The 23,524-nt window shown below is 41.6% G+C and overlaps 4 protein-coding genes across 4 annotated transcripts; 2 read left to right on the plus strand and 2 right to left on the minus strand.

Moving 5' to 3' along the window:
* The first annotated feature begins 1,336 nt into the window (after positions 1 to 1,336).
* On the plus strand, positions 1,337 to 3,756 carry LOC119033055 (E3 ubiquitin-protein ligase TRIM39-like). Its single transcript, XM_037122644.1, has 2 exons — positions 1,337 to 1,492; positions 1,588 to 3,756. The coding sequence occupies exon 2, from the start codon at positions 1,605 to 1,607 to the stop codon at positions 2,994 to 2,996; it is 1,392 nt and encodes a 463-aa protein (XP_036978539.1). The 5' UTR covers positions 1,337 to 1,492; positions 1,588 to 1,604; the 3' UTR covers positions 2,997 to 3,756.
* Positions 3,757 to 5,839: 2,083 nt separating this feature from the next.
* On the plus strand, positions 5,840 to 9,133 carry LOC119034160 (zinc-binding protein A33-like). The gene is made up of 2 exons (XM_037124943.1): positions 5,840 to 6,278; positions 6,370 to 9,133. Exon 2 carries the CDS (start codon positions 6,387 to 6,389, stop codon positions 7,779 to 7,781), a length of 1,395 nt encoding a protein of 464 aa, XP_036980838.1. The 5' UTR covers positions 5,840 to 6,278; positions 6,370 to 6,386; the 3' UTR covers positions 7,782 to 9,133.
* Positions 9,134 to 9,750: 617 nt separating this feature from the next.
* On the minus strand, positions 9,751 to 11,357 carry LOC119034161 (SLAM family member 7-like). The gene is made up of 2 exons (XM_037124944.1): positions 11,216 to 11,357; positions 9,751 to 11,107 (listed from the first exon to the last, which is right to left on the minus strand). The coding sequence occupies exon 2, from the start codon at positions 11,082 to 11,084 to the stop codon at positions 10,308 to 10,310; it is 777 nt and encodes a 258-aa protein (XP_036980839.1). The 5' UTR covers positions 11,085 to 11,107; positions 11,216 to 11,357; the 3' UTR covers positions 9,751 to 10,307.
* A 1,332-nt stretch (positions 11,358 to 12,689) lies between these two features.
* Positions 12,690 to 23,441, minus strand: slc22a15 (solute carrier family 22 member 15). Its single transcript, XM_037123904.1, has 13 exons — positions 23,312 to 23,441; positions 21,449 to 21,583; positions 21,228 to 21,360; positions 20,740 to 20,904; positions 20,398 to 20,527; positions 19,957 to 20,017; positions 19,493 to 19,659; positions 18,776 to 18,916; positions 18,221 to 18,306; positions 17,452 to 17,560; positions 17,230 to 17,302; positions 14,743 to 14,901; positions 12,690 to 14,188 (listed from the first exon to the last, which is right to left on the minus strand). Exons 1-13 carry the CDS (start codon positions 23,393 to 23,395, stop codon positions 14,144 to 14,146), a joined length of 1,488 nt encoding a protein of 495 aa, XP_036979799.1. The 5' UTR covers positions 23,396 to 23,441; the 3' UTR covers positions 12,690 to 14,143.
* Positions 23,442 to 23,524: the final 83 nt, after the last annotated feature.

Raw genomic sequence — 23,524 nt, forward strand, 5'->3', positions numbered from 1 at the left:
TAATTAAAACCACTTAAGTTCTCCACCTCCAGACTCTCATGTTTCACCAAAATATAACTTCAATCAGAGGACAAAGATCCTCATTGGCTGATTTTAAACAAACTAAATAAACAAACTCTCTTTGTTTTCATGACTGAATAAATGATAACGAAACACCTGTTTCACTGCTTCCTGTCTTTCAATACAACAAATTTTGTGATCTAAATATTTAAGTATGGGCTCAATCTGAATACTTTCATAAAGATTGTATTTATTTCACATGAGTTTATGTTAAATAAATGTTTGTAAAAAACATTTTGGATCAAGGCTGGACAACAAATAAACAGAACATGAAGATCTTGGTGCCCAAATCAATGTGACGATATTATGAGTTAACAGATTTTGAGGTTTATGTTTCCTCTTGACAAGTTTCAGAAAATTATGAATCTTTAAAGTTGTAGTCTGTAACTATTTATATTTATATTTCCTAAAATTGTCATAATGATCTTACAGTAGAATAATATACAGGTCAGCTGTCTGTGGCTCCACCCAGTGGCTGTAATTTGATTTGCAAGAAATTCACAACCAATCAGAGCCAAGGGGCGTGTCTGAGAAGTGTCAATCGTTCTTGTGCATGTGCTGCTGGCATTCTTCCTCCCCGCACAGGCGCAGTGCCTGCTCTCAGCTGGTCAGATATGTTCAAGTCCAAACTATAAACAATGACGGAGAACAGACAACAACAACAGAGCCGAAAAATGGCCCACCATTGCCCACGTCAAAGAGAAGACTGACAAAGAAAAGCAGAGTAAAAAACAAAGAATTGGACCAAGCCAGAGAGAAAACTAGGAGAAATATCAGAGTGTCATTTCAGAGCTGGAGGAGCTTCAGGATCTGTAAGGACTTTTCTGCTGCACAAGTAAGGACCCCTGCTTGTCCCAGTGCCCTACCAAAGCAATGAACACAACCCGATTTAAATGCACCATCTTAGGTATCTAGCGTTCTCTGTTACCGTGGTTACAAGGCTGCTCATGCACAACAGGGTCCTCTGTGGGAGGGTCTTTGAAGGCAGGGCTGCAGAGAGGAAGAAGGACTTACATGTGAGCAGTATCATTCTAATATTCTGTCTAAGTACACTTTTTTCTCAAAACTCCACACTGCAGCCTTAACACTACAGTTCAGGTAGTGCTGGCACTAGTTCTGATGGGACTCTCCAACAACAACAAGTGTATCAGATTACATTTCCAGCAGTCAATCATTACTTTGGACTGAAACACTCCACTGAGTCACATGTGAACCAACAGCATTCCTCAACAAAGCTCCGCCCTCAACTGACACAAACCAGGAAACAGTTTGTGTGTGTGTGTGTGTGTGTGTGTGTGTGTCTTTAGTACAGAACCACAAACAGACGATCAGATTCACCTTCAGACTGAACTAACAACGTCCTCTGAGTGAGTTCATCTACAGGAGAGAGGAGGAGGAAACTACAACACTGCAGACGCTCCACACACTGAAGGTGAGTCCGACCAGAACCAGAACTCAAAGTAAACTTCAATGAAGTGAAGGAGCAAGTACAGCTGTGACTGACTGTACTGTCTGCTGTGTTCACAGCATCACTCAGAGACTAAATGGCTTCCAGGTTAGAGGAGGATCTCTGCTGTCCGGTGTGTCATGATGTCTTCAGAGAGCCTGTCGTTCTGTCATGTAGCCACAGCTTCTGTAAAGACTGTCTGCAGAGCTGGTGGACAGAGAGACGAACACGGGAGTGTCCAGTCTGTAAGAGAAGATCTTCAATGGAACCACCTTTAAGCATGCAGTTAAAGAAGCTGTGTGAGAACTTCTTACAGGACAGAGATCAGAGAGCTTCAGAGGATCTCTGCAGTCGGCACTCTGAGAAACTCAAACTCTTCTGTCTGGACCATCAGCAGCCGGTGTGTCTCGTCTGCAGAGACTCAGAACAACACGCCAACCACAGATTCAGATCCATCGATGAAGCTGCACGACAACACAAGAAGGAACTTCAGGAAACTCTGGAGCCTTTAAAGAAGAAGTTAAAGGTTTGTGAAGAAGTTAAAGTGAAGTTTGATCAGACAGCAGAACACATGAAGGTCCAGGCCCGACACACAGAGAGGCAGATCAAGGATCAGTTTAAGAAGCTGCACCAGTTTCTAGCAGAGGAAGAGGAGGCCAGGATGGCTGCACTGAGGGAGGAAGAGGAGCAGAAGAGTCAGATGATGCAGGAGAAGATGGAGGCTCTGAGCAGAGAGATAGCAGCTCTTTCACACACAGTCAGAGCCACAGAGGAGCAGCTGAGAGCTGAAGACGTCTCATTCCTGCACAACTACAAGGCTGCAGTGGAAAGAGTCCAGCAGCGCCCCCTGCTGGAGGATCCACAGCTGCCCTCAGGAGCTCTGATAGACCAGGCCAAACACCTGGGCAACCTGAGCTTCAACATCTGGAACAAGATGAAGGACATGGTCTCCTACACTCCTGTGGTTCTGGACCCAAACACTGCTCATCCAAAACTCATCCTGTCTGAAGATCTGAGCAGTGTGAGAGGAGGAGAGAGACAGAAGCTTCCTGTTAACCCAGAGAGGTTTGATGTGTACAGGTCTGTCCTGGGCTCTGAGGGCTTTAACTCAGGGACTCACAGCTGGGACGTCGAGGTTGGAGACAGTACATGCTGGTTACTGGGTGTGTGTGCAGAGTCTGTCCAGAGGACTGGACTCATACAGTCTGGATTATGGAGAATAGGGTTATACGAAGGTAAATACTCAGTGCGGTCACCACCAGCTCCACCCACTGGTCTTGTAGTGCAGAAGAAGGTCCAGAGGATCAGAGTGAATCTGGACTGGAACAAAGGAAAGCTGTCGTTCTCTGATCCTGATACTGACACACACCTACACACCTTCACACACACTTTCACTCAGAGGATGTTTCCAGTCTTTTTCACTGGGTATGAACTCCCAGTGAAGATTTTACCCTTGAAGATGTGTGTGACAGTGAAACAGAGCAGTTAAAGAAGTATTTCATCATAGTAAAAATGTTTCTTACCTCCTGATCTCAATATGTGTGTGTGTGTGTGTGTGTGTGTGTGTGTGTGTGTGTGTGTGTGTGTGTGGAAGAGCACATTTAAAGTGATATTAATGTAAAAGACCTTAAAAGAAGCTTTTCTGTTCTATTTACATAATGTCAAAATGAACAGAAACAGAGGTCCCCTCTTAGATTGTGGAGACATGTAGTGCCCTGTTGGTAACATGGACGTGTGTGTGTGTGTGTGTGTGTGTGTGTGTGTGTGTGTGTGTGTGTGTGTGAGAGAGAGAGAGAGAGAGAGACCATGAAGAACCAAGTAAAAGATGGTCACAAATAAGCAAATCAATTACTGACTGCACATTTTGTTGTTCAGATCCAATAACTTTAGAATCTAAAAGTTGAAATAAAGCTTCCTAATAATAGCTTTTCTATGTTTTATGACACATATGTAATGTTTGTAAAGAAATAAATATATTAAATGAACTGCTGTGGACCTTCTCCTGCAAACCACCAGCACTTTTTCTTCAAAGCCTAGTAACATTGAACTGGACTTAGATAGCATAGCATGGCATGGCTAAACACAGGACTTTTAACTCTGACTGATGTAATGTATATGTGTTGTGATCTTAGTTCAGTTTATTGATAGTTTGCTTTCCTAGATGTTAGTTGACACACACCTGTATATAGTACACATTAGTTAGATTGTGTGTTTTCAACTTTGTGTTGAATAAAAGACTTTTGAATCTACTTGCTGTCTATTTAATACTGTACAGGAGTGAATGCTGCTGACCTCTACACTGTTAAGAACTCCAAAATCTTTTGACCATTACTAGCTGTAATGATACATTTGGTTAAAGATAATAAGTTAATTATTGATTAAAGTTTTGAACAGTTTAGTACCTTTTTAGGGGAACGATTTAGTAAATTTGCAGTGTTTCCCTTCTTCAAAGGTGGTGCCCTGAGGTGATCTATTTCTAATTAATGATTATCCCTGATAATCATTAAGTACTATTGATAGCCAAATTTAACCTAAAACTCCCTTTTAATGTTGCCCAGCACATCGTGCCCCATGTGAGGCATAAAGATAATGGTGCCCCGTGTGAGGCAGTGTACTGTTGGCAATCATTCATAAATGTGCAATATTAATTTCAGCATAACGTGGTGAGTGCTAAAATTTGCGATTTACATCTTGAACCCTTTAGTTAAAAGTCTTGACATTTAACCACTAGTCTACTACAGGAGTAGACGGTGATATGTATTTACAAACAATTGCAGTATGATGAGAATTGATTTATCAATCAAATTTGTAACCCATTTGATTAACCAAAATCTTTTAGGTTATTAACTGCCACTTTGAGTCATTTGCGATTGCTGCTATCGATTCAAGTTGAAAGTGTTCTGTAGAAACTGTGAGAATTTCAGGTCAGCATTTCAATAGCCCGTATTCAATACATTGTAGTCAAGTTGTCATAATTTGATGAAAATTTAAGTGTTCGTCGTGTTAATCACAGCGTGCCACCGGCCGAGTGATACATAGAAGTCTATATTTGGCTGTTACTGCCTTGCATTTCAGCCTGAGTGAGAGCCACAGCGTGCTACCAGCCATGTGAAACAGAAGTTTTGTACTTTAGCTTTTCCTACCAAGTGTTTCAGCCTGAGTAAACTTTAAGAGTCTATAAAGACTAATGTAATGAGTTTATGAATCAAATGTTGCTGATGGTGAAATTGCGAGTTGGGTGAAGGCAATTAAATATTAAGAGAATTATTTAATGCTAACAGAGCCCTAACCAAATTTCTCATAAAATCAAAGATATTAACTCAGAGCCAAAAGGACACCAACTCATATTTCATACATGTGAATCCAGAAGGATGAAGGAATGGATCCTTGTCTGAGCATCGTTTGGAGAGTCAGCAAGCTGCATGTAGTCGTCTTCAGCGGCCTTGGCTGTCCTTTAACTGCAGGATGGCAGTCCTGATCCAATACAAAGCTGGTGGCACAGCTCAGGTTTGTTAGGGGCAGAGTCGTTTCAACCAGGCAAAATAGTCTTTCTTTTATTGGAAACCACTCACATGGTTTATTAAACAGCTGATCGCTGTAATGTCTTTGTTAATGCTGATAACTATGATGATCTTGATCCATCGCTCTGAGTGGTGTTTTTTTTTTTAAGTCATGTCACCACACTTCGTTTCGTTTCGAAACTTCGTTTTGGAATAAATTTAACAAAAGTTTAAGTTGAAAATAGAGAGCTTGAAGCTTAAAGTAAAGAGTTTAGAGAAGTATGTCAAAATGAAGAAGTCAAAGTCATAAATCACTGTGGTCTGCATGTGTTTTCTCATCAAGCGAGGATGAGAGGACTGGACATTCAAGAAAAACATTCAATTATAACATGTCATTTTTAAGATAAAGTTCTTCAGTCTCTCGAGTTTTCAATTCAAATGTGATCAATTGAACCTGAAAGGAAAGGTGTGGGTGTCTCAGGTGGGGCAGTGTTGAATTCAGTTTTACAACGAGGGCCTCTAGAGATCGGTGCGATAGAAGAAATATTGTCTGTCCAGAGTGATGTCTTTATACTTCAGAAAATAAAGTTCCTTTGTCCAGATAGAGGTAGTCAGAGACTGTGTAATGATCCTCCAGGTACAAAGGGGTCACAAGGTCAACTAAGCTATAAAAAGTTGTTGGCCTTGCAGAGAGGAAGAAAGGCCTCAGTTCATAGTTCAAAGAAGAAGCATGTGTTCCTACAGTTATATTAAATAAATATGTGTAAAATGTTTTTGGATCAAGGCTGGACAACAAATAGCATGACATGGGGTTATGACAACATGAAGATAGTGGTGCCCAAATAACTGCAACAATATTATCAAGTTCATATATTATGAGGTTAATAGAAAAGGATTAACCTTAATATCAGTAATGATATTATAAAAAAAACACTACAGTTCAGGTGCTGGCACTGGTATTGATGGTACTGATGGGACTATAGCCCTTCCAACAACTAGTGTGTCAGAATACATTTCCAGCAATGAATCAGGACTTTGGACTGAAACACTCCTTAGCTCTGACAAAGCTCCACCCTCACCTGACTGACCTGAGACAAACCAGAAAACAGTATGTCGGTGTGTGTGTGTGTGTGTGTGTCTCTTCAGTACAGAACCACAAACAGACGATCAGATCCACCTTCGGACCGAACTAACAACATCCTCTGAGTGAGTTCATCTACAGGAGAGAGGAGGAGGAAACTACAACACTGCAGACGCTCCACACACTGAAGGTGAGTCCGACCAGAACCAGAACTCTAAACTTCAGTGAAGTGAAGGAGGAAGTGGAGCTGTGACTGACTGTACTGTCTGCTGTGTTCACAGCATCACTCAGAGACAAAATGGCTTCCAGGTTAGAGGAGGATCTCTGCTGTCCGGTGTGTCATGATGTCTTCAGAGAGCCTGTCGTTCTGTCATGTAGCCACAGCTTCTGTAAAGACTGTCTGCAGAGCTGGTGGACAGAGAAAGAAATCAGAGAGTGTCCAGCTTGTAAGAGAAAATATTCAAAGGACCAACCACCTTTAAACCTGGTGTTAAAGAAGCTTTGTGAGACCTTCTTACAGGACAGAGATCAGAGAGCTTCAGAGGATCTCTGCAGTCGGCACTCTGAGAAACTCAAACTCTTCTGTCTGGACCATCAGCAGCCGGTGTGTCTCGTCTGCAGAGACTCAGAACAACACACCAACCACAGATTCAGACCCATCGATGAAGCTGCACGACAACACAAGAAGGAACTTCAGGAAACTCTGGAGCCTTTAAAGGAGAAGTTAAAGGTTTTTGAAGAAGTTAAAGTGAAGTTTGATCAGACAGCAGAACACATGAAGGTCCAGGCCCGACACACAGAGAGGCAGATTAAGGATCAGTTTAAGAAGCTGCACCAGTTTCTAGCAGAGGAAGAGGAGGCCAGGATGGCTGCACTGAGGGAGGAAGAGGAGCAGAAGAGTCAGATGATGAAGGAGAAGATGGAGGCTCTGAGCAGAGAGATAGCAGCTCTTTCACACACAGTCAGAGCCACAGAGGAGCAGCTGAGAGCTGAAGACGTCTCATTCCTGCACAACTACAAGGCTGCAGTGGAAAGAGTCCAGCAGCGCCTCCTGCTGGAGGATCCACAGCTGCCCTCAGGAGCTCTGATAGACCAGGCCAAACACCTGGGCAACCTGAGCTTCAACATCTGGAACAAGATGAAGGACATGGTCTCCTACACTCCTGTGGTTCTGGACCCAAACACTGCTCATCCAAACCTCATTCTGTCTGAAGATCTGAGCAGTGTGAGAAATGGAGATATACAGAAGCTTCCTGATAATCCAGAGAGATTTAATCGTCAAAGGTCTGTCCTGGGCTCTGAGGGCTTTAACTCAGGGACTCACAGCTGGGACGTCGAGGTTGGAAACAGCACAGTCTGGGCACTGGGTGTGTGTGCAGAGTTTGTCCAGAGAACGGGATTCATACAGTCTGGAATCTGGGTAATCTTTTTAAGCAAAGGTGAATACTTTGTGGGGTCAGGATCAGCTCCACCCACTGGTCTTGTAGTGCAGAAGAAGCTCCAGAGGATCGGAGTGAATCTTGACTGGAACAAAGGAAAGCTGTCGTTCTCTGATCCTGATACTGACACACACCTACACACCTTCACACACACTTTCACTGAGAAGATGTTTCCATACATTTGTCTTGGGGATAAACTCCCAGTTAAGATGTCACCCCTGAAGGTGTGTGTGACAGTGAAACAGAGCCTTTAAAAAAGTATTTCATCTCTGGAAAGACGGCCCTTAAATAAAACTGTCTCTCTCTGCAGTAGAAAGACAAATAGTTTTGAACTTGATGCTTAAAGTGAGAGGGCTGTGGTGTTCACTTCTACTCAACAGGTGGAAATACTACAACACCGAGAGTGCACAGCGCTGGACCGGATTAGACGGGCTTGGTTTTGACGCAGAGAAAGTTCTGAAAGAGGAGACAGTGAGGCGGCTGAATGCTAATGAACAATATTGTGTTGCAGCTGAACGGTGAAAAAATATAATGTCTACAAGGTTGTTTCTTTAAAGTTGTTATTGAAGACAGTCAGGCTCTAAATGTGGTGTTCCATCTCCTCCTTCCATGAAATTCACACCACAACACCACTGTTGTCCCAATCACCTAACTTTACTAACACTAGCGAGCTAACATTAATCTTTTTTCACTCAATCTGGCAACTACCAAGACTGTTGATCAGTGACGACACACAGACACCACGTGATACAAACTGTGTGATGCTATCGCATGACAAACCTCATTAGAAGCTGAACCAACTGTCAGAATTCTGACACAGAGATAAACAGAACAATTCATTTGGACCTGACAAACATTTTAAAACCATTTACTCACAATCATAATAATATTTTTAAGGGAACAAGAGACTTTTATTCTGCAGGGTTAGTTCTACAAGCTCTGTAGATGTTTTATTTCAAAAATTATTTGTCAACATAAAAATGTTGTCAACATGTTGTTTGAATTAAAATTTACAGAATTCAACCTGTTAATCTTCACCTGCTTCTCCTGCTGTCTCAGTATTCACAAAACATTGATGTTTTTCTGTTGTTCTTTTAGTTTGACAGTTTGATTTGTGTTTCTATTGTCGATCTTTTCACGAGTAAAATAATTTCTTAGTTTCTGATCTCAAAGTAATGTGTGTATGTGTGCAAGTCTCCTCATAGTAATTTCTTTAACAAAGATAAACAAACACATGGTAATATTGTGGTAAAATATCTTAAAAGAAGCTTTTCTATTCCATTTTGGTTTTTCAAAATTACCAGAAACAGAGGTCCCCTCTTATACAGTGAAGGGATGTAGTGCCTTGTTGGCCACATTGACGTGAGTGTGTGTGTGTGTGTGTGTGTGTGTGTGTGTGTGTGTGTGTGTGTGTGTGAGACCATGAAAAACCATATAAAAGATGGTCAAAAATAAACAGCTCAAATAACAACTGCATGTTTTGTTGTTCAGATCCAAAAACTTTATAATCTGAACTAGAATCAGAAATAAAGGTTAAAAAAATAAAATCAAAATTTTACGACATTTGAAATCTTTATAATGTAATAAATATACGAAATGATTCAAATATTGTAAATGTACCTTTATTTTCCTTCAGATGTAATAAAGTCACAATGATTCTGATTCTGTATGTTTTCAGTCTCCAGAATTATCCATTCATAACATTAATAACTTACGATATTAACTGCACTTGTTTTTTTATCCTCAATCCAGGATTTGATTGTCTATATTGTCACTTTTCTAGATGATACTGAAGCTTTTTTTATCTCCTCATATCTAAAATCTATTATCTTTATGTTCAGCCAGACTCTTTTCGCACAAAGTTTCTTCAGTCCTCTTCATATTTTATGTTCATATTTTTATTGAAAAATCTGCATTTTTTGTCAATATCTTCCATTTCATTTGACCACTGACTCAAAATCAATGTCAGAATGTCTTCCTGTACTGGCTGAATGAGACACAACTCTTTTTTTTTTTTTATTGGATTTTAACTGTCTCAATTTGGAGTCAAATGACAAAAGAGTTTCTATATTCTTATATTTCTATTATATCAGTTAAATACACATTAATACTCACAATAGATATGTTATATGGATCAGAAGCGAATGTCTGTTGAATGTGCAATATATGGTTAACATGCTGTGAAACGGGCTGACGTCAGTGTTGAACACACAACTCAAGTCATCACTTCAATCATTTTATTGTCTTTACTCGTCACAAAAGCAGATCAGATGACATCAGCTCAGTTCATACGATTTACAGCCAATAACATATTATTTGATGCAGAATACAAACATTGATGAACAAATTAAACAATTTAATAAATGTTCTCAGAATGACAGTTTCATCATATGTTCACCAAGCCGTCTACTTCCCACTATCAGTTCCTCAATGTGTTTAGCCCAGAGACCCAACACATGATCAGACTACAGGACGTTAACTTGCATTGGAAAACCGATCAAACAGTACTGATCATTACTTATCAATGACCTTTAAAACTCCAGCAGCTGAGATGAGAACAAGCTAAAAAGCACAAGACATCACACAAACCACAAAAGTTTTAATAGCATAGAAGGATAGCAGTACTGATGGCTGGATATCAACGTACTTTTTAGTCAGCGGTTAAATGTAAATGTAGCCGTTTTAAATGCAATAAAAATAAAAGCTTGCCTTCATATTTTACTGTCTTCCAACCAAAGCAGCACTTCGACCGCCGACTTCCTTTAATCTTCACAAGTACATCAGGTGGTTGAACTATTTTTGTCTTGACGTTGACGTATCAGTCTCCCGATTGGTATCAACAGTACGCACCCAACAAACACCCAGAAGACAGCATGTAGCGAGAGTCTTAGGTGGACTTTCCAAACTTCAGGTTTTAACTTAAAGAGTGGATTTACCTTTGGTTCACTGTCTTCCTGACTGACTGGGTTCTTCATCCGACAGGAGATTTCTCTGATAGATTCTGTCTCAGTCTCAGCACTGGTGATGGTGATGTCCTTCTTCATCATCTTCCAGTCTTTCTCTCCGATCTTCCAGCTGTAATCGATCGGTTCAGCATCTGTCAGACTCTCAGGTTCTTTGCCATCACAGGTCACAGAACAGCTCTCTGACTCGTTGCCACATGTCAGTGGTCTGAACACAACTGTAGGTTTGGTCACTCTGGTGATCCATTTGGCATTATAGCTCTGACCGTGGACCTTGTTGTTGATTTCAACTGTGTACACACCCGCATCATCTTTGCCCATCTTTCCGATCACCAGCTTTCCAGTGGTTGTGTTCAGGGTTGTGCGGTCTTTATATTTCTCATAATAAAACAACTCAACCTGATCCTTCACCCATTCAGCCAGTACATTCCCGTTAAACTTCCACAGGATGTTGGTGATCGTCTCAGTCACAGTAGGCCTCAGGTCGAGTTTACCTCCAACCTCGAAATATGTCGGTATAACTTGAGCTTGAGAGAAGTTGAGGCCCGCCAGCAGCAGCCCCGCGCCGAACCAGACGGTGATCTGCTTCTCCATGTTCACGGATCACAACAGGACGACTGAAAGAGAAACACAAAGTTAACTTCACTAAATGTTTCAGGAAGGCGTAAACCTCATATGTGCAAATATTAAATGTATAAGTTATTTGAAATTAACCACAGGTGTACCTCCTCAGTCTCTCTGACGTTCTTCCTCTGCAGTGTGATCGTTTCTTTTCCTTGATCAAGTCTTTGAACAAACTGTTCTGAACTTCCTCTTGGTGTGATGCATCATCTCAGCCAATCACAGTCGCTTTTAAACTTCGTAATAGCTCCCATTGAACTCTGGAATTTCTTTATTATTTTTTTTTGTGAAGCTGAGAAAGACTTGTTAGTAAACTGTTAATGTCCTTAGATCTGTGCAGATTAAAGCATGTGCTGTTGAAACAGTGAACACAGGTATCGCAGAGTACTCAGGGACAGTTTGAGCAATGTCACCGTGCCGCTGCTGCTTATTTCTGCTGAAACCCCCAGATACAAACAGGAAGTAGTTGTGGTCAAGCCTTCATACGTTTGTGGTGTCATTCTACAAAGAGCAATGATACATGTATCAGTCAGTCACCATAAAAATTCACATTTGTGTGACTTATATTTTCCTGGCAGTAGCTGTTGCAGAGATTAAGTGATATTGAGGGGAACAGTAAACACTGTTGTATGAGATGTTGAGTTTCTTGGCAATTTCTTACATTACATTTTTCCATATTTAAATCAAGGGTCTAAGGATTTCTTTTACAGTATAGATTGTAAAGCCCACTGAGGCCATGTGTCAAGTGATTTTGGGCTACAAATAACATTGAAAAAATGTAAATAGTGTTCAAGTGAAAGCGTTGGTTGGACCGCTCTTAAAGCTTGGCGCCATATAAATGCACGGATAATGTGTTGTGTTGTTGTTAGCCAAAAGCAATATTGACCTTAAAGTTAAAAAGGAGCCTCATATAAGATACAATACTAAAATCAAAAGCTGGAAAACTCACGTGAGATATCGCTTGAATAGTTGTTGCCAGAAGACAGTAGTTCCACCTTAACTGTCCTCCAGGTTACATTACAGTCAGAGATTCTCAGCTGGCAGGACGGCGGCGAGCGGAACAAGCTACTGCTAACGTGAGTTGTTCAAGAACTTTCTTTTTATTAAACTCTGTGTACACAAACAATGTTGTCAGTGCTGGTGTTCATGTGTAGAGACCCTGGTGATGCTACCAGCAAAGTTTCATGTTGTGTGGAGACTTCTTACGATTTTAAAAACAGAGATTTTGATGCTATCGTAAAAGTGCCCGTAGCACTCCCATTGAAAATGAGCTTGACCCAAAAATGAAAATATGGTCAATCTTAAAAGTGTTGCTTTCATCGTAATTACACTTTTGAACGTTTGACGTGGGCACATTAACCCTAGGTTGCATTTTGGCCAGAGTTTCACTTTCATCTCTCAGAGCAAAAATTCCTAAGGCTTGTGTTAAATTATGGGTTGACTGTAAGAAGAAAAAAAACGTGGCATGATGGGAAAACTGACAGAAGAAAATTCATCAAGTGACACAAAGTTAAACTGTATTTTATAAAGAAAACAGTGTGTTTCTGCACATTGTCATGAACAAAATGAGACGTCTAATTACTGGATTCACTGTTGGAAATGTTTACTGCCTGTATACAAGCACCCGTAGATACATCACGTCTACATGGTAAACATTTTAACTGTATGACTGTAAACACAATACAAAATGATGGCATAAAAATTCATCTCAGGCAATATTTGTTTTCTGATATCTTAATATATTTAATTACATCTCAGTCATAAATTTTCAGCTGAGTTAAAGGCACAGAAGGTAAAATGCTGGTCAAGTGTTTTTCATCTGCTTTCGCACATAAAATCATTGTGGTGGAGGATGTAACAGCTCATGTGACCCAAGCTTGGTCTGACACAAAAGACACACAAAAGACAAACTTCAATATTTTGTCCAGAGTGGTGGTTTGATTGATTCCACACACACATTGGTCCCATTATTGATTGATGTGTAAAACTGTCCTGTTAATTCATTTGGCTTGTGTCTTTTCAGGAGTTTGAACAAAACCAAATGTTTGTGCTCACGTAACAGAAATATTCTCTCTGACTCTCCATAAAACACTTTTCTAACTGACTGTAAGTCTATCTCATACTCAACAACACTTCTTGCTTTGTGGTTAACATCGTGTGCAACACTTCTTCCACTTTTACAAAAGTGAAACAATTGTTGTACTAATTACATATTTGTTGAAATATGCAAACTTTTTATCCAGCTTGTGTCAAGAAGTTACAGACAAAAAGAAGACACAAAAACCTTCGATAATAGTAGAGAATAAAGAATTATCTCCGTCGACAGCTGGAGGTTAGATGCCACGATTAGTCCCGGAAAATCCCAAACTGTCCACCTTTTTTTTCTTCACGGTGGATACAGATTGACAGATGACGAGAACATCTAATGCAACCTCTGATTCTAAACTCAAAAAATGCTGCAATATCATCAGCTCCTGTTCCCATCATAATGTTACACCTAATAAATTAAATAATCTTACAAACTATAAGCGGTTACTGAACAGTCAACCATCTACAGCTCCGGTTTGCCTTTTGGGCACTTGCAGCGCTCTATGCTAACTCACTAGCATGTGACAGAGCTAACTGCTGGACACATAAGAGCATGTTTTCATGGTCGAAAACATTTCCTGCTTAAAATCAATGCAGACCAAAAGAAACTTCATTGAACATTTTGAGGAATGTTTTTGAGTTGAACTCAGTCCTTTTTTTTTTGCTACTGGGAAATCTAACCGTGAGTAACACGATTGTTAGCAGCAAGTTTGATGTTCATACTTCCCAGCATCTCTGGAATGTGACCAACTGAAGCACAAAAACCGTGACCATAGTCAGGAAATCAAATTAAGGCAGGGGATCGACTGTCTGACTTTTCTGTAGAACATACAGGAGGAACCTTCAGTTCAGTCGATGACGCCCTCTTCCTACGGCAGAGCCTCAGTCAGTCAACAGCAGCTCCGTGAGGAATGAGTTCCTGAGTCGTTTCGAGCTGCTTGGCCTCATTTGTGGTTTAATTTCCGCTTGTCATCATCGTACAACAGAGGCTGGGAACAAAAAGAAGAGTACAACATGAGAAATTAAAAGAATGCAAATCATAGCATAGGTCTCTTTATTAAACCTTTACTCAGGTTATTTAAGATGTGAGACAGCTGCAGCATTCTCCTAAAAAACAGAAATATACAACTGAAAACACATAATATGGCTCCATACAGCTCATCTGGAGGAATCCAAATGTGTCTGGAAGCCCTGAGACCTAAACTGATTTAAAAAGATGTTATTTACCCCCTTGATGCACTTTGTGAAACCACTTCAGACAGTTTTATTTCAGCAGCTACAGTGAAAAAAGGGTGTAAATAACATCTTGTAAAAATCAGTTTGTGATCTCGTCTGAGCTGTACAGAGACATCTGATGTTTCTCTGGTTGTTTCTCTGTTTTACATCTCCAGCTGCTTCAGTTGTTTAGCAGAATGCTGCAACTCTGTTTTACTGTGAAGCTCCAGAACTGTTCTGTGGACCGTGACACTTCACCTGACTTTATATCAACATGAGATGTGAGATGGAGACATGAGCCTCTCTAACCAGCACAGCGTTCAGTCACCTTGCTCTCCAGCACTCGGCAGCGGGTCGGGCTGCTCAGGTCCTCCAGAGTCTCTGCTGTGGGACCGTTGAGGGTTTCAGGCAGCAGGAGGCCAAGACAGCCTGCAGACAGACCGCTCAGACAGAAGACGGTGAAGGGCATGGAGGTGTGGAGAGCCCGCTGCAACACACACACACACACATACACGTCAACATTACCAACTGGGCACTACATCCCTCTACTATCTAAGAGGGGACCTCTGGTTCTGGTCATTTTGAAAAAACAAAAATATCATAGAAAAGCTTCTTTTTACCATACTATTACTTCAAATGTGTTATATTAATTTTTTCACACATATGCAAACAACTGCATTAGAAAAACAAACTATCTGCTGTGTTTTCTGGGGAACGAGTCAAGAATATCTCTCATACAGACACACATATAAATCTGCTTAACTGTCATGAAAAAGGTACAAAGACTTAAATCTGTGTTGTAGAATCACAGATCTGTTATCAGATGGTGTCATTCAGATGGTGTCTTCAGTTCAGTTGCTGTATCTTGTTGAAATCACCTGATCCACCACCAGGCGTCGCTATGACTCCAGGTTTAAGTCTCAGCTGCTGGGTAAACTGAGGTGACGGTCAGAGTCCAGCCCAACTCGGTTTCTGCTGCTCTGATTTGCTGTGAAATGTTTTTCTTTCCCTGTGATCTTCCCGTTTCGTTCCACCCTGAATGTACTTTTTATATTTGACCGTGACTTAGTCATCAATTTCCCAATCATCTCATCTGGTTTGTCACCAGCTCTGAAAGAGTACAACTCTTTGTTTCTCATCTCAAACTTCAGGTGTGTTTTTGTTTCTGTGGCAGCGCTGATTCACACGTGACTGATGTCTTTGTGTTTTACTTGAGCATTTCCATTTTCTTCTACTTTATACTTCCACTTTTCTACATTTTGGAGTGAAATAATCTACTTTTCACTCCACTATATTTATTTGATAGCTTTAGTTACATGTCACTTTGTAGATTACATGATTACATCTCAGTCAAACCAGCACATTAGTAAATTAATTTTACTGTGAAAACATAGCAGTGCATGCTTCAGCTTTTTGGTTTCATAAGAAGTTTTCTGCTGGAAAACTTTTGTAAAGAAAGGTTTTTATGTGATAAAGTATAAATGTTTTCTCTTAGTGAAGTTTATTGTTGACTGCAGGTGAGTTTACATCCCACATTTAACTGGACAGCAACAATAATAAAAAAAATCATCTCTGTTTTACAAGTGACATTTAATATCAGATACGATTCACACGGCTCACTTTCACTTTCACCAAAGTCCTTAATTATCATGATATCTTGATGGCTTTTGGGTGCTTTCCATGAAACTGCCTGGTCAGATATCTTCCTTTGTTCTGAGAAGACGTGTGTGAACTCATCAGACTTCTAAGTGAATGAGTCAGTGAAGCAGGACGATTGATGATTTGACAGTCAGAACACGATTAATACAATTTGTTTTCAGAGTAATTTCCTCTCTAGTTTCATGTTGGATGATAAAACGGACTGAGGAGCAGAGCTGCAAAGAAAACTGGTTTCTAAAAACATCTCCATGACGACCCAGTCCGCTGAGTGAGATGACGAGGCGTGGCAGGAATAGCTCATGGAAATCCCGAGCTGGTGAATTTATGGCCACACTGATTGTGTCGATCGTGTTGAGCTGTTTTTCAAAATGAATCATTAGTTTCAATTCCTCATTCTAATGAACTGAACGATGCCGTTTATGTTTCACTCTCCTGAAATCCCTCATGTGGAAACAGACATGACTACACCCTGAGTTTGTCTGCAGTTTAACAGGACTTCCTTTTCTATTAAAGTTAAAGGTAGAATCAGTAGGATTTGTCCCAGCTGTTCCTGAATGCACCACAAAGACAGTTGATTGTTGAGTCTCATTCCCAGGACGTCAAATAGACACATGTTGGGTTGGTAAAGCGTCCCGAGCAGCAACAAAGAGAGAAAATCAGAAACTCTCTGCAGATACGAGACACTAACACGCCTTTTCTCCACATTCCAGCCTCCCTCTCTGTCTGTTTACGGCTTCTTACGGCTTCAAATGCATCAAACTAAAGTAACGAGGCTGTTTTAAAAAATGTGAGGAGGAGAAAGTTCAGATGTAGAGAGGTCACAGAGATACTCGAGTTAAGTACAGATACGTGAAACATGTACTGAAGTACAGTAACTAAGTATTTGTACCTTGTTACTTCCCATCTCTGATGGTCACCATCCCAAGGTAAAGGTGGAATAATTGGAATAACTGTGGAAACTCTACAGCGCAAAAGAAAAATAAGCCACTGATGGAGGATGAGAAGGTGTTGTGTCAAAGTCTGTTCCCCTGAGACGCCTCACAACCGACATTCTTTCTACAAAACCTGCCCACCAGGCTGCTACTTGTAGCAAAAATGGTCTTTGTGTACAGTAATTGAGTAAATGTACTTAGTTACATTCCATTACTGCTCTTACCATGGAGGGAACAAACGGTGCGAGGATCCCTCCGACTCTGCATGACATGGAACAAACTCCCAAACCAGCGTTCCTGAGAAAAACACCAAAATAAATCACAGATAAATTCTCACAATTAGAAGAAACACTAAGAGACACACCTGGTCAGCTTCAGGCAGTATGGTGTGTGTATGTGTGTGTGTGTGTGTGTGAATAATCAAACATGCAGGTGAGTAAATTCACCTGACGACTGTCGGGTAGAGCTCAGCCGTGTAGAGGTAGGCGATGTTGAACGCTGCGCTGACCATCAGTTTTCCCAGAAGCGCCAACGACGTGACGCTCAGGAAGGTTCCTGCAAACACGAACAAAACCAACAGTCACACTTTGTACCTAATTATTACTTCTTCAAAAACACTACGAGAGAGAACAAGAGACTGAATATTTGAGTGGATTCAGGATGTGAACTCTTTGCTTGATCAGTGTTTCATACATTTTGAACCATCACAGAAGCAGCGGGCGTTCTGACACTGCAGCCATTTATATTTCTGTTCATTGTGGAAATGTACATCCCAATAATGCATCACACTGAGCAGCAGAAGCCAGTTAAAACTCCCACCAGTATCATTGCTGGTGGTCACAGCAATATCAGAAAACTACAACTCTGAGCCCCTGAACAGATGCACATTTATACCACTGATAATGTAAAATTTGACAAAGCCTTCCTGCTTTAAAATGTGACTTTTTTTTACAGTTAAAACAAGCTGCTGGAGCCACAAACTGTCACACTGATATCAGACTGCATGTTTCTATGGCAGCCTGCTGACACAGTTATGCAGAGTGATGTAATCGGCCTCAGGCTGTAATCCTACTTCCTTCCTTCCTTTAAATTCTCCTTTAAATTGGTTTGACTCATTGTTCAGAACCTGTTGGGTTTGTTTTTGTTTCCACACAACATTCATACCGACAGAGTTTCAGTATGTTCCTCTGTGTTAAGTGTGCGTCGAGGTCTCACCTGTGTTTTCAGGGACAAACATGGTGAAGAGGCAGGCAGATCCTGCCAGACACAGGAAGCTGGCCATGGTCTTCCTCCTCCCAGCCCTGAAAAACAACACACAACTCCTCGGTTTTCTGTTGGCCGTATGTGAGCGGATTGTAACATGACATCCCCGTCTCTCTCTGGTGTCAGCACAAGCCTGTTGAAATTGTTTAATGCAGCTGGACTTTGGATTTCTCTGTGTCAGATTTCCCAGATTTCCCTCAGAGCCTCTCTCCTCTCAGTATCTAAACATCAGTGTCAAAATTAGTCCGCAAACTTTAACCAACGACCGGCCTCCAGCCCAACACAGAAGGTAGAGTTATTGATACGGGTGCAGAGCTGATCGTGGCCGTTCAAGACGGTGCTCATGTTTCCAGCAGCTGGTCCATTTATAACAGAACTGGACCACAGCCAGACAGGAAGTTAGACAGCATAAGGTCATAGTTCATTCAGTCAGTTTTCAAAATAAAACATCCCGTGCACACTTGGGATCTACAGCACAACGATTATATATCACAGCGAGAGTCTCACCAGTGTTTGTTGATGAAGTACATGCAGAGCGGGTAGGCGGGCAGCTCCACCAGGCCGTACATGGCTACGTTCATATAGCGGCTCCCAGATGCGTCACCGGCCCCCAGAGTGAGACCGTAATACACCAGACTGCATGCATACCTGCAATACACACACACACACACACAGATATTTTAAAAGCTGCATCTGCAGAGCTTCTGTTTGAGGTGATAACTGACTCAGCAGCTCTGTGACATTTGTCTTGACGGAGTTTCTGTTTGTAGAAGCTTGTTTACAGTAAACTGATCTGAACGGTCTCCTCGGGCCGCAGGAAACACTACAACTGTTTGAAGTGTGAGAGTATCTAAAGTACCATCAGAAAACTGACCCGCTCCTCTTAAACAGAGAGAGAAAGCTTTCAGTCAGGAACGTGAGAGTGTGAGACTGTGGGAGTGGCCGTGCAGAGTACAGTTCCTCCCCACAGTGAACTTTATCATATCTTATCAGCGCCACATGGTACCAGCCACAAACCGCATGTTGCAGTTATACAGCGAGTTACATACAGCTCAAAATAATTCACCCATCGCCTGTTCACATTAAAATAAACAGAAGCAAACATCCTCTCACAGCTTGCAGCCTCCGACTGTGCAACATGTTTGAAAAGAAAACACTAGAAATACTGTAGTTAAAGTTCCGGTCGTTGCGTGTTTCGCTCTTCTTCTGTGGTGGAACACTCACCAGACATACATGAGCACCATGGTCCTGAGTCGGAGGACCGGATGGATCACCAGTTGCAGGACCCCTCCACCACTTTTGCCGTGGTTACCGGCTTTAGCGGCGCCGACGCGTTGCAGCATCAGGTTGTTTGCAGTGTTGCCGTTCATCAGCGCCATGTAGCGAAGAACCTGCGAGGACGAGTTGGTTCATGATCAAGTTAACTCAGTGTCGGAAACTGTGACAACGACCGGTGTAGGAAATAAAAAGGGGACATTTTTGACTCTCCAGCTCAAAAAATGTTCTGATTTAAGAGTCAGCAGAGATTCTAACTAACAGAAGACATCGTCGCAGAGAGCGCAGAGAGAGGAGCGTGAGATGCTAGCACGGCTCACGGCTTCATGACTAAACTAGAGCTAAGACATCGCAGCACTCTCGCAGACACTAAACTGACCGAGATACAACTTCTGATTGGTTGGTTGGTTTACCTCCTCTGCTCGCTCCGTCCGACCCTGAGAATACAGCCAACGAGGAGACTCGGGAAGAGTTCTGCAGGAGAGGAGAACATAAATATGTCGGACACACGCAGTTCGTCTTATAATCAGTTTATACTCCCTAATACTGTAAGATTAACATGATACGTACAACTAGATTATTCTCAGGATTCATGACCAAATCAGTGTGTTTACAAGATTTAGCTCCTCGACTACAAAACATACATTCTTTATATTATATTTTTCCACAGTTTCAGGTAGTTTTTAATGTATTTCCTTCTTTATGTCCAAGTAACTGACTGGTTTCCATTCTTTTTTGAATTGCAGGAAAACTAACATCTGTCGTGACTGCCTGTATTTATGTTACTGCCTTGCAACACCAGTATATTTGACTGTTTTAGTTTTCTCTGGATGCAGGTGGTGGCTCGCACTCACACAGACAGCAGGAAGATCAGGACACCGGACGTGTTGGCCGCCGTGGCCAGGCTCCTCCACGGCTGGATGTAATAGCCCAGAACGCCAAACAGGGCGATGCCGACCGCAAATATCATACTGGACAACGTCCCTGAAGAAGAACACACAGTCAGTCGAGCGGGGAAGAGAAAATCACAGGTTTTATCACTACATCTAATCTAAAGTGACATAAAAGAGGAAGGTGGCAGATCCTCTCGTTGTTTGATTCCTCGACTCATAATCTTAAGACCAATTTGGCTGCAGTGGAAAGCAAAGTCATATAAAATGACACCTGACAGGATTGTTTCTGTGTTTTTTTCGTACCAGTCATGGCCCAGTATGACTTCCCCACATACTCCTGAGCCAGGACGAAGCAGACGAGGCCGATGCCTCCGTTCATCAGCCCCACCAGGAGACGGGACAGGGCGAAGATCTCATAGCTGGGAGCGAAGGCGGTCACGTAACCGAAGATCACCTCGAAGAACAAACCTGGAGGAAAGAGAAAGAGAAAGATGGGATGATGAGAAGAGCCGGATCCTCGCTCAGAGTTTAAAGTTTGACAATTTCATTGTCGTTTTCGTGTCTCTGCATGCAGCTGAACTCAACTACTGAATGTGCATGAGATCACAATTAATCTGCGAAGAACATTTACTCCCTTATTACGGAAACTTACTAGTTTCTTTAATTCCTCTTTTAATTGTTGTCAAGTTTTAAATCAGGCCCTTAGATTTTCATTTACATCAAGACAAACAACATCAGGACAACTTCGCTGAGACAGAATCTGTCTGGTTACAGTGTGTAGTGTTTCTAACCCGTCAGGTAGACGGGTCTCCTGCCGATCTTGTCAGAGAGCGGCCCAAAGACGATGTTCCCGACCAGAAGCCCGGCGAAGAACAGCGATCCGGCGAGACTGACCTTATAGGCCTGCTGCTTGATGAGAAACCACTGGGGAGCACAAAGACAAAGCAGAAACCACTTACATCTTTGTCAGCTTCACTCAGGCTGAGACAGAGATCTCTGCCAGCTCCCTCACCTCAGTCACGATGGTGTCGATGTCCTCTGTGAAGACGATGCGCTGGCTGGATGAGACGCCGTCCTGCTGCTCGATCTGGTACTTTGGTGTTGATCCAATCAGAACAATCAGCATGGACTGACAGGCCATGTACACCTGGAACACACAGATCACTTCAGTTACCATCCTACCAACAGACACTAAATCACATACTTCTACTGTAACTAAAGGAATGTGATCATATACTGATTTTCAAACCTCGCAACTACATTTCAGTTGTCCTGTGTCCACATCCTGAAACACTGTACAACCCGGAAATAGAGAAAAAACTAAAATGCATTCTGGGAAGCCTCTGAAATCTGCATTCCTTTCAAAGAAAATGTCTGTAATCAGCATTTAGCCAACTCATGACAACTAAGACCAGCTACGAAGCAGCTTCAGGAGAGCTGGCAGGCTGAGACGGGCACGCCTGAGTTTGTTTTTACAAGTCAATACCAAGCTTTTACTGTTCAACCAGAAACGGACTGAATTCACTCGTTTTAACTTCACAAAAGTGGTGACAACGTGTTACAGAACTGTGTGGTGCAGCCTCGACACTGGAGCTCATGGCGACAGATTTTAACCTCCTAACACTGTTTATCCTTGGGGTCAGTTTGAGCCCAGCAATTCAAAACATCCAGAAAATGATCTTAATCAAAGTTGTTACTCAGGTTTATATGTCAGGTACTCTTTGTGTATTTGTTGACCACCCAAATGTGTGTGTGTGTGGTTAACTATATACCTCAGAAACAAACTTTTAAATATCATAGTAACCTTATTTGGTAGGTTTTTCCTGGTTGTCCTCATAAAATTAAGAAAAGTCATTAAATATAATGTCAACCATTTATTTACAGATGTTAAATATTGAATGGGGTCAAATTTACCCCCAAGGATAACAGGACGGTCAGGTTAATAACAATAAAATACAAAATAAAACATCACGTGCTTCATAGTGTGTAAAACATGTTACATCACAAACATGAAGACACAAGTTACAGCCTTAAATGAGATGCAGTGATTTATACTGAGGAGAACATTATATACAGACAAAGAAGGTAAACGAAATCAAAACTTCATCACGTTAACTTTAACATTATGTCAATGTTTGTTCTTTAACTTAGGGATTTAGCCGATTTTATGACCTACAGCTGTTTGCTCACATTGTGTTTGCTAGGGGAGGGTTAGCTTAACCATAAGGAGCGCCTTGACAAACTCCCTTTAAAAATGTGGACATTTACGATTGCATTACATATCGATATTAATTCAGACCAAAAGGGAGATTATTTCAAGTAATTTAATATTACGGGGGTTATGTTGATGAAATCGGCATGTGTTAGACATGCCTGTGACTTACACCGTTTCAATGTATGTAAACAATGTCGACCTGTGTCCGAGTGCACGTCAATGCAGGTGTAAGTCGCGGCGCGTGTTATTTTCGCCATTGTGTGAATGTATGTTCGTTACTATTAATGTATGTTTAAATTAATTTGTATGGCCAGCCGAATGATGGAATAGCTCACATAGATACAGAACATGTATTGATTTATGGGCTGTCTTATTTGTATGCATAGCCATAAGCGAGACAATACTATTCTCTTAACTTTTTTAAGCGAGTCTGGTGTATTGTTCCTTTCACGTGCACCTCCTGCACTCGCAGCTAACTTGAATGCAAGTGTTGTAGCACTGAATTTTATACTTTGAGTCCACCGTTAAAACTTTTTTTTATAAAAGCCCCTCAAGCCCAGTGGCCACGTAGCACTAGCGTTAGCGATGTTACTGCTATTCCGTAGCTGCGCGGGCTGCAGGGACTCGTGTATAACACACACTTTAATAAACTGAACCAACCTGTGTCAGAACCAGGACAGCCACCGCCCGCTTCTGGTAGGGTCCAAACTCGCCAACGACTTGATAGGCTTCTTCTAAATCCATCCCAGGCGGGGCGGTGAGGCTGCTCTCCGGTGTAGCATCTCCACGACAGCTTGGAAAAAAAACAAAAACTACGACAGTGATCCGCGTCTACTTCCGGCTTCGCCTCTCACTGCCGCCTCCATTGTCTTG

The sequence above is a fragment of the Acanthopagrus latus genome, chromosome 15 (assembly GCF_904848185.1).
Source record: "Acanthopagrus latus isolate v.2019 chromosome 15, fAcaLat1.1, whole genome shotgun sequence".
NCBI classification, from domain to species: domain Eukaryota; kingdom Metazoa; phylum Chordata; class Actinopteri; order Spariformes; family Sparidae; genus Acanthopagrus; species Acanthopagrus latus.